Raw genomic sequence first — 11,333 nt, forward strand, 5'->3', positions numbered from 1 at the left:
GTGTGTGTGTGTGAGAGAGAGAGAGAGAGAGAAAGAGAGAGAGAGAGAGAGAGAGAGAGAGAGAGCTAGGACATGCCTCAGTTCCTCCTTCAGTCCTAAACATCCTTTTCCCCATACTCCTCCTCCTCATGTCTAATAAAATACCACTCCCACAGAGTTCCTTTGAACACACAATGCTAACATTCTCTTCTCAGTCACATTCTATAGGATCCTTCTTTTTCCCTCCCATCTGAGATGTCTTTGTATTTTTGCTTTAATCCCTTGCCCATCCTCTGTTCTTCTCCCCTCTCTCCAGGATGGGGAGTTGGTGAGAAAGGCTATCTTTTCTTTATCTGAGGGCCAAGAGATGGCTCCTCTGTAGAAACCTATGGAACAAAAAGAGATAGGCACAAGCATAGCATTCTAATATGTGTCCCCAACCAACAACCAAGGGTGACAACGTCCTCTTGGCAAACACCACTTACCAAGCACAGAGCATCCCATTATGCAGGATTTCCATTATCCTTCCTATGCCAAGAGGTTCAGAGTTTAAACAATCAATTCCAGTAATTAACTAAGGGCCAGTTGGGCATTTTATAGTTTTTCTTTTTATTTCCTTATATTTCTAGTTTTCTGGTTTTGCTCTACACACACAGGCACACACACACACACACACACACACACACACACACACGCATCTTACTACTAACCATTTGAAATCTATAGCAATATAGATATACACATATAATTATTGTTATATAGTTATATATATACATATATGTATATATATTTATGTATAGTTATATACAGATGGTCCCTACTTATGTTGCCTTGACCTGTGTTCTTGACTTCATGATTGTAAGAAAGAAACATGCATTAAACAGAAAACATGTTTTGATGTTTTGTATTTTAAATTTTATCTTTCCTCAGGTCAGTGACATGTAATACAATCATTTTTCCTTATACCAGGCAGCCACAGTGAATCATGGTAGCCAGTCAGCCATATGATAGCATACAAAACAACCAGTATCTACAGAGTTCTGTGTTGATAAAGTTTGATGTTTGGTAGATTACTTACATTAAATGCATTAGTTATGTTTTGTGGAGGTACATGTATGTTCTCATGAGTGGCACACACATGTATGTGTATGTATGTGGACATGTATGCTTGGGCACATGCATGGAAGACAACCTAGATGTCCTTTCTCAGAGCATCATCCACTTTGCTTTTGAAACAGGGTCTCTTATTGGTTTGGAGTTCCCCTAGTAGGCTGGGCTAGCAGGCCAGCAAACCTCAGAGAACTGCCTGTCTTCCCCAGAGCTGGGTGATAAACCACGCAGGACTATGCAAGGCTTTTCATTTACGATATTTTAGCCTAGGATATTTTGATTTATTGTCTTTTTTTCAGGATGTAACCACATCATAACTCAACATTAGTATATAATAATCAGATATGTACAATAACTATGATATATCATATATCAATTTCTATAATTAAATTATTGTAATACATTGTTATATGTGATATAATATAATATCTATTTTTGGAATAACTAATCATGTATAGGAAAGATTAATGGAGTTGTCCACCAAGGGTCCACTCATCCCTGAGGGGAGCACGAGCCGGGAATATATCTCAGTTGTGGACACATCACCATCCTCTTACTTTGTGCCTAGTTGAGAACAACGTCAAGGACAGACAAGTGGCCCTGAGTTCCAGTGGTGACAGACTTACTCTCAGTTATTCCAAAGAGCCACATGTAAAGGCTTTACCCTAGGAAATCTTCAAAGCAATCAACTCAGCAAATATTTCTCAGACTCTGCTAATCCCCAGAGCCTGAATTTCACCAAGAATTGATTTTCTACTTTGTATTTCAGACTAATCACATTAGGCTAATAAATACAGCAAGTAAAAGCCACTCAACTGAATTTAGTAAGACGTATCTTGATTTACTTGTATTACCAGGTGATGGAAATCCAGCAACCATATTATCAGGTAAGTGATTTATTATTATCATCATTGTTGTTGCCATTTCCCCTGGGCAGACTGTTTGCCCACCTAATCCAGGAGAGAAGATGAATAGTAGGCGGTCAGTTGTGTCCCTGAGAGATTCACCTTAACCTGCCCTGGATATTGAGTTTGTATGGGAAAGATCTCCAGGCTGCCACTGCATAGATTCACTAACTGCCTAAAAAGAGCTTACCTTACTTTTACTTTAGAAACCATTAGGAAGAGTTTTCATTATATATATTTTATAATTAATTACTTAAACACTTCAATTTTGGTAAATTGCATGTTTTACATTTTCTTTGGAGAAAGACTCACTTCCTTACATGTTGGCCTATTGTATGCATTTGCTATGACATCTATAAAAAACTGTCATAGTTCAATGGCTTTAACAATGTAGAGGTTTTTTGTTTGTTCGTTTGTTTGTTTGTTTTTTGTTTTGCCTTATAGTTGTAGAGTTCCTAAATCCAAAATGGGTTTCACTTAGCCAACAGCAAGTGTCATTCAGGCAATGTTTATTCTGAAAGGTCTTGAAAAGGAAGAGCCATTTCTGAGTTAGTGTTTCTCATCACTGTGGCAGAATACCTGACACAGTAAAGAGGAGGGATTTCTTTTGGATCACAGTTTTGAGGTATAATTCATCAAAGCAGAAACGTTTCTCCGTTTCTTTTTTGTTATTGTTGTGATGCAATACTCTGACAGAACTGACAGAAGCAATTTAAGAGAGAAAGGGCTTTTTAAATTTTTTTTTTTTTAGCTCTCAGTTCACAGTGTAGTTCATCATGGTGGAGAAATCAAGGCGGCAGGAGCTTGGAGCAGCAGGTTACATCACATCAATAATCAGGAAGCAGAGTGATGACCGCATGTTGCTGCTCAGCTCCCTTCTTCACTTACACAGTTCAGGATCCTAGCCTAGGGAATGTTGCCCCGACAATGGACAAGTCTTCCCATCTCAATGACTGCAACTGTGATAGCATCATTCTCACAGGTCCATATCCCTGGTGATTCTAGATTCTGTTAACAATCAACAGTGTGACAACACCCCTGAACACTGTTTGACACCCCTGAACACTGCTGCACCTACACACTAGTACAATCCTAGAGGCAAAGTGACACCTATAGATAGAGTGACAACTACAGACACAAGTACAGCACCTCCAGATAGTGTTATGCCTACAGACAGTACAATACCTACTAACAAAAACCTCAGTAATGAAACACTGAGTAAAATAAACATAAGAAACAAATAAGAGATCTTGAAGGTCTGTACCATCAGATCAATTCTTAGAGGGAATATAGTCATCACTGGAGAACATCTACTACCTGCACTTGGACTTCAAGGCTGGCAGAGACAGGCTAGGAAACATCAATTGGGTCTAGGGGGCAGCGAGTCAGTGGCTAAGAGGTGGGTTAGCATTTTTATCTCTTATGTGGTGGGCATTTTTGAGTCGAGGGAAGCTATACCACATGAAGTCACAGGGAGCCCTGCATGCTCACTGCCCTTGAATCACCGTAAATACTTACTGTTAAATTCATTTTTACTCTAGTTCTGCCTGCTGCCATCTCCACTCAGCCATCTTCTAAGCTTGCCCCGAGTTCCCCTGCATCAGGTAGGACCCCATCACCACCATCACTGAATTTACTGTGGTTTCTCAGTTGTCTATGGTGGTGGGCAAAGGTTTTACAACCACCAGCTACCAATAATGCTTCACTTGAGGTCGTGTGATTTGAGGGAAATGGGACTGAGGTAGTTTGGACTCAACCCTGGCCAGCTTCACTTTATGTACGACTGACTGTAATTTTATTGCCAAGAACATTGGAACTCAGGGCTTCTTGTTTCCCAAATGAGAAGCATAAGATGAACAGATGCAACTGTGCTAGAGACAGTGAAATTACCAATGGGTCACTTCACATGCTTGGAACTTAAAAAATAAAGTAGGGAACATGGCTAGTGTCATGGGGGGATCTGGAATAGGGAAATGTAATTTTTCCCAAGCTGGTGAGTACCAGGCACACTTCTTCCTGGTCATAGGAGGCAGGAGTCACCATTACAATCCAACCTCATTTATCACTATGACAGTTGATGCTCTCTCATCATCTGTAGTAACTGGCATTTCAATAGTACAATTGCATACGTCATCGTGTGGCAAGGCTGGGTGAAAAGTAGCCTTTTGCAGAATTCCTGTGACTGTGGAATGCTGGAAACACAGCTAGCAGGACTGAGGTGTGCTGGGTATACCAAGAACACACTGGTTCTTTGAAGAATTGGGGAAATGGGACACTGGTGTCTAGCAGGCTTGAAGCTTCTGTAACAACATGAATGAGAGCTACAGGATGTTAACACAGTGTTGTGTACTTAAAATATGTGAAGGGGGCAGATCTCATTAAGCATTCTTGCTACACACATACACAGGACAAGAGGAAACCTGGAGGCAGGAGACAGATTCATTCTCTTGATTAGGATGATATTTCCACAGATGTATTTCGGATCCAAATGTATCAGTCTGCATACACTGAAATCAGTGCAGGTTTTTAGCATGTTAATTATATCTCAATGAAGTTATTTTCTAAAAAGTTATTTAGGGTCCTGGGAGATGGCTCAGTGGGTGCGAGCACATTCTAAGTAAACACCAGGAGCTGAATTTAGACCCCCAGCACCTACATTAGTAGCTGGATACAGTCACACATACCTATATGACCCCGAGGTACGTGGTGGAGGGAGGGGCAGAGATAGGAGGATCTCTGGGGCTTGCTGGCTGTTATTCTACCCCTATGTTCAGTGGAAGATCCAGTCTTAAAGGAATAAAGCAGACTGACAGAGCAAAACACCAGATGTCCTCCTCTGGCCTCTTTATACAAACATGTGCATATCACACACACACACACACACACACACACACACACACAAAATTTTTAAATTTAAAAATGTTGATTGAATATTTAAATGATAATGCTTTAGATATGTTAAGTTATATAAGATTATTAAAAAGAAATTCTTCCTGTTTTTTTTCTTTTTTTTTTTTCAACTGTGGTTATCAGAAATTTTAAACTAGATTTGTGGCTTTTCCCTAATTCCATTAGATAGCATTACCTCCATGGGGTCGAATGTTTTAGGTGTGTTTTCTTCTCTGAGTTTCCCAACAGTTGTATGAGAAACCTCTTTAGTCTCCTTTCCAGCTGATGAGACTCATGCCCAAATAGGTTTCACGCTGTCACCAAGTCCCACGAGGTGATACCACCATCAGTCTGACTACAGTCCTCAGATTACTGTGTTCTCCAAATCACCATGAACTACAAACCCACGAACATTGTTAACTACTTGCCAATGGGTCAGGCACGCTGCCTGTTCAGGAACTCAAAGGATTCTTTTGAGCTGAGGGGAATTAGGATCAAGGGCACTTAATTCATCACTGAGCAGAGCCTGAATGGTCACACTCCGGCCCCTCTGCTAAACTCACATGCTCATCAACTGTGATGACTGCAGACCTCAATATATCTCACTGATAATTTTTATTTCTCTAACAGCCACTATGAATCCATTTGTTTTCTTGATCGTGTTTCTTGGGCACAGAACCTTAATCCTTTTCTGACTATACACACACACATACACACACACACACACACACACACACACACACACACATGAGAGAGAGAGAGAGAGAGAGAGAGAGAGAGAGAGAGAGAGAGAGAGAGAGACAGACAGACAGACAGACAGACAGACAGACTGACAAGAAGCTCCAAGGTGAACAGCAACGACACCTGATGTTGGGGTGAGGAAGTTCCCCTCAGAATGTCTGTCTTAGTCTGTTTGATGCTAAAAGAAAAGATCACAGCTGAGTGGCTAAAAATAACGAGGTTATTTCTCCTGGCCTTGGAGCCTGAGAGATCCAACCCTAACTCAGTGCAGGTGAGGACCCTTCTTGCCCTTCTAAATGTGCCTCACAGCCGCAAGAGAGAGGGGTTCTGTCCTAAGGATGCAAGCCCCTCAGGTCCTTGTCGGCTCCCAAAGGCTCTCCCCGACCCCACTGTGTGGAGAGCAGGGTTTCTACAAGCTCCACTAAGGCAACCCCTCTCCAACCCCTTACCTCTCTTTATATTTACAGGTGCTCAGGTGGGTCCCCAATTTCTGTGCAGCAGGCACCCAGCCTTGTCTTGCTCCTGAGAGGAGGAAGGTATCAAAGTTCATGGACCTAATAAGCAGAGCATTTAGCAAAAAGCCTGGTGCACAGCAGGTGCCTCATGGTGTGGCCTAGTTTAATAGGGTGCCTCTGCTCTGAGGTAAAGAAGCAGATGAAGTACAATTCCAAGAAATTAGCCTCAGCCACCCGTTCCTTCTCCCTGAATCACTGCCATCCACCAGTATGCTGTTTTCCCTCTATATGCTTTTATTTGCCCATTCTGGATATTTTGTGTAAATAGAACCACAGAAAACTCCAGTGTCTTCATGAGCAGCACAATATCATCAAGGCCGTGTAAATTAATATGATTAATATTCTATATATATTAATTAGCACTGGAAACAAATATGGCAGCAATTATTCCTTAACCAGTTAGTTTCCCAAATAACCATGCGGAGACCTTTTAATATATTGAAGGTTAGGCCTTAGCTGGGCAGGCTCTCAACTAGCTCATCTAAGTTAAGCTGACCACCTAGCCCCATCCAGCTATGTGGATCACCTAGCCCCATCCAGCCATGTGGATCGCCTAGCCCCATTCAGCCATGTGGATCGCCTAGCCCCATCCAGCCATGTGAATCGCCTAGCCCCATCCAGCCATGTGAATCACCTAGCCCCATCCAGCCATGTGAATCACCTAGCCCCATCCAGCCATGTGGATCACCTAGTCCCATCCAGCCATGTGGCTAGATTCCTTCCAGACTGATAGTTACACCAGTCTCCTCTCATGTCTCCTGGTGAAAGGCCTTTCTTCCCAGAGTTCCTTTCTCCTCCTCCCCAGGAAGTCCCACCAGCTTGCTTTTTTCCTCTATACTTTTACTTGCCTATTCTGGATATTTCATGTAAATATAATCATAGAAAATCCAGTGTCTTCATGCACAGCATGATATCATCAAGGCTGTGTGAATTAATATGATTAATATTCTGTATTATTGTGTACTTCCTGCCCCACTAATTGGCTGTCAGGTTTTTTTTTTAAAGATTTATTTATTTATTATTTTATGTGTATGAGTACACTGTAGCTGTACAGATGGCCGTGAGCCATCATGTGGCTGCTGGGAATTGAATTCAGGATCTCTGCTCGCTCCTGCCCTGCTCACTCCAGTGTAATACACTGTAGCTGTCTTCAGACGCACCAGAAGAGGGCGTCAGATCTCATCACGGATGGTTGTGAACCACCATGTGGTTGCTGGGATCTGAACTCAGGACTTTCGGTAGAGCAGTCAGTGCTCTTACCCGCTGAGCCATCTTGCGAGCCCGGCCATCAGATTTTTATTAAAGCCAATCAGAGTATGCCTTAAGTAGGCGAGGAAAGACAGATACACAGTTTCACACAGCATACCCCCAACAAGGCTGTGTGGTTCCTTGCACAATTTTGAATGGAAAAGTAATCGATTCTTTTCCAGGAAACCTGAACAGGCAAAAATCCTCTTCTTTCTATTTCGTTTTAAATACCCCAAGTCAGTTTCCTTGTATGGTTTCTCCAATAGCTCTTCCAGCTACCCACATTTCAGAAGACATAAATCACCCAACCACACCATCAGGTAGGTCAATGAGCCATGAATTAAAACAACAAAATTTGGATGTGGTACACAGCACATGCCATGCCCAGCATTCTAGGTCTATAGAGCAAATATGCTGATGTTAAGGGATGGGGCAGAGGCACTGCCAAGAGATACAGGAGAACTGTGATGCTCAGTGTCTCCTGCAGTGGTACACTTTAACCCACCAGGGGGGTCTTCATCTGTTCTGATCATTATCTTTTTGTCACTATACAGTGCTTGTCACATGTTAGATACCAAAGCAAGGTGTATTGAACAAGTAAAAGAGAGTATACATCGAGTGTGTGAGTAAAAAGGACTGTTGACTTTTCTTGACACACCTTGGGTTTTGGCCCCAATTCCTGCTAGACAGTGGGACACAGAAGCAAACCATTTTGTAAAGTTATTGGAACCTTGTTTGTACAGTTTCTTCTTTGGGTAGTGGTATTGGCATTTCACATGTGAGCAAATGAATGGAGCAAGTTGCTTCTGACAATGTGTGTGTGTGTGTGTGTGTGTGTGTGTGTGTGTGTGTGTGTGTGTGTGTGTGTGTGGTGTGTGTTGCCATCATTGGATGATGAGAAGTTGACAAGTGTCCTATCAGGTAAGAACAGCACCTCCATCTTCAGTAGTGCCATGCTCAGCCACACCATCTAGATAAATGGTAAAGCAGTCAAACCACGGTTGTATAACATCCTCTGGGGTCAATGAAGACAACCACTATCCTTATGGATACCTTGATTTATATCATTGGTACAGTTTTTCAATCACTGACTGACCTTATGAACAGCAAACATCCTCATGTAGAACTTGGGGTCTCTACAGGGTGATGAGGAGGGGAGCATTTCAGTCTGCAGGGTCTTGCTGGGTAGACTTCTGTCAGCCTTCTGAACTTGTCTCGTTTCATTAAAAAAATTTTTTTTGTGAGTCCAGATGCATGGGTTAAGGCAAGATCAAGTTGTGGCTCCTTGCCAGCTGCTAGCTGAGCCCCCTTCTGATGTGCTGTGTGTCTATTTTAAGAAAAGAACTTCAGTTCTGACCTCCATTCCCATATTATTCCAGTTCTACCTGTGGCTGACTCAGTACCTGGCGGTCGAAGAGCACATGTGCCCAGGACCAACCTCAAAGGTAAGAAAGCTTCCTATGATCCACAGCTGGGGATCACCAGAAGGAGCTGGGGTGGAAGTCGGTGGGCAGCTATCCAGTTGCTGAAGCACAGGAGAAAGCACCACAGTGAGAGAGCACTCACCATCCTCCAGACCTGGCTCATTAGTTGGTCCTCCCAGAGGACTTTGGCTCCTGTAGCCTTTATACTCCTGTTCTCCTAGGGAAATGCTGTAAAATTCGGAACACACACACACACACACACACACACACACACACACACACACCCCAAAACTCTGTGCCATTATCGAGACATTATTAGTGCCTGTGTTTTATATTACTACTTTTCATTTTTACCAAGAAATGAATCATTTAAAGGGGAAGCTTCCACCCCATCAGCTAGTTTTTATAGTTCTGCATGCTAATGGGAGATAAAAGCAGTCAAAAGTCATACATAGATGTGAATTCTGTGAGCTACAGTAACAATTGGCCTGGCAAGATATGCCTACTGATGCACTATTGGCGGAAAAGTTACAGGAGTAACCAACCACATTCTGAAGAGACTTAATGTCTATCCACAAGATGCCTAGAACCATTGATAGGCAAACAAACAAACAAAAAACATGGGACTGTCTATGTCATAGGTCCCAGGGGAGAAACTACTACTACTACTATTACTACTACTACTACTACTACTACTACTACTACTACTACTACTACCATCATCATTATTAACATTAATATTATTGTTATATAGTAATAAACTCTCTCCTAAATTCTTACCTTTATACCTATATGTTTAATCTTCAAATCCTCACCAAAGAAGCTTCCTTTTATAGTAGGCAACAAGAGACCCACAACTGTCAATGTGTAGAGAATAAGAGACTGTGGAGTGGCCAGGTCTAAATGGGACAGCTATATCATACTTCCTCCACATAAAGTTCAGTGATCATTGTAAAAGAGGGACTATAAGGACTGTAAGAGCCAGCGGGAGTAGATAACACAAAACGCTATTTGTTGGACATGACAGTGCTATTGCACGCATGGGCTCAGGGGATTTGAATGCTTACACAAGACCTAAATAAGATCAAGCCAGGTGCAAGCCTAGCATGGATGGGAGAGAGGCTTGCCGAGCTCCAACTGTGTCTGAGTAGCTGCTAGTAACTGATGGAAGCTGGGGGTGGGAGCAGAGTTGATTTTCTGGAGCAATGTGGCCATGGTGAAGGTAACCATGCTCCAGTGGATGGACCTGCAGCCATAGAGAATATGTGTGTGTGTATGTCATATATACTGTATCAATAATAACATATCAATAACATATATCAATATATTATCAAATATATAATTAAAAATTGATAATGAGCATTGAAATTAGGAGAGAAGAGTGGTGGGGATATTTAGAAAGAATTGGAAGGTAGAGAAGGGGGCATGATTTGATCAAAATACATTATGTGCATGCATAAAATTTTGAAACCAACAAAATCTTCAGGACTAGGACCACAGCTCAGTGGTAGAGTGCTTGCTACCAAGTGTGAGGCCCTGGATTCTATAGTTTGTGGTTTTGCTTTAATACAAATTACACATACACACACATGTATATATTTAAGTATGTAAATATGCATGTATATGTGTATATGTGTGTTTTAGACAATATATATACATATATACATGTATCTGTATATATCACGCAATAATTTTTTTAAAGACAGTGCTATTTTAGACAAATTGATGAGAGGGGGGCTGTTACTGTTACATTGGGAAATATTCCACATAGTAAAATCAATTTTCCTAGCTTTTCATGTCTTCCTTGCTGATGTCAATGTAAAGTACCATTGATGAGACACACCTGCTCCGTCATCCAATTGATGTGCTTAGTGACTAACAAAGAGCACAGCTCATGGAATTATTAGTATATCCTTTCTGCCCACCATGCTTTTATACAGCTGAGGTGCTGGGGGAGTGACTCACTCTGGTTCATAAGCTAGGCAAGCAGACAAGTTCAATGGAAAGTTTTATCTGCAGAAGCCTGTTCTGGGCTGAGGCTGATGTCTGGCTCTGAGGGATGATCAGGGTGGGCAAGGTTTCCCACTAGGGCACCTGCGGGGGTCCGCGTGTGATGATGGCTGTGATCTGCCCTAGGCACAGGTCATGTGCAGGCAGCTTATGCACAGTCCTGCTATATCAATTCTCCTCAGCTCCCTCTTCAGCCAGGGATTTGGGGCAAACCTGCCAGATAGATGACATGTGCTGAAATGGCACAGAGAGCCACCTGGTCCCATATGCCCACAGCAGCTTGTTCACACACTGATGGATGGCACCAGAGCTGTCTGTTCTAGTAAGAAGGTCTTTTTGTATTCCAAGAGCTCTACTCAGCTGAATGGTCAGTGACTTGCTCCTGGGAGAGCTGATGCCTTCTCTTGCTACTCTTAATAGGCTCTCTAACAGCAGCAATACACTCTCTCTCCCTCCCTCCCTGCCTCCCTCCCTCTTTGCCTCCCTCTCTCCTTCACTGCTTCCTTCCCTCC

At 42.3% G+C, this 11,333-nt stretch overlaps 1 protein-coding gene across 1 annotated transcript in view; it reads left to right on the forward strand.

The window, feature by feature from the left end:
• The window catches only part of LOC116103093 (deleted in malignant brain tumors 1 protein-like), a 129,544-nt gene that overhangs the window by 16,664 nt on the left and 101,547 nt on the right, over nt 1-11,333 (forward strand). Inside the window, exons 4-6 of the mRNA XM_031388569.1 lie at nt 1,947-1,976; nt 3,536-3,598; nt 8,767-8,832. Coding sequence (XP_031244429.1) covers nt 1,947-1,976; nt 3,536-3,598; nt 8,767-8,832 — 159 coding nt within the window. The remainder of the gene's footprint in view (nt 1-1,946; nt 1,977-3,535; nt 3,599-8,766; nt 8,833-11,333) is intronic.

Source organism: Mastomys coucha, unplaced genomic scaffold (assembly GCF_008632895.1).
Source record: "Mastomys coucha isolate ucsf_1 unplaced genomic scaffold, UCSF_Mcou_1 pScaffold21, whole genome shotgun sequence".
Classification (NCBI taxonomy): Eukaryota; Metazoa; Chordata; class Mammalia; order Rodentia; family Muridae; genus Mastomys; species Mastomys coucha.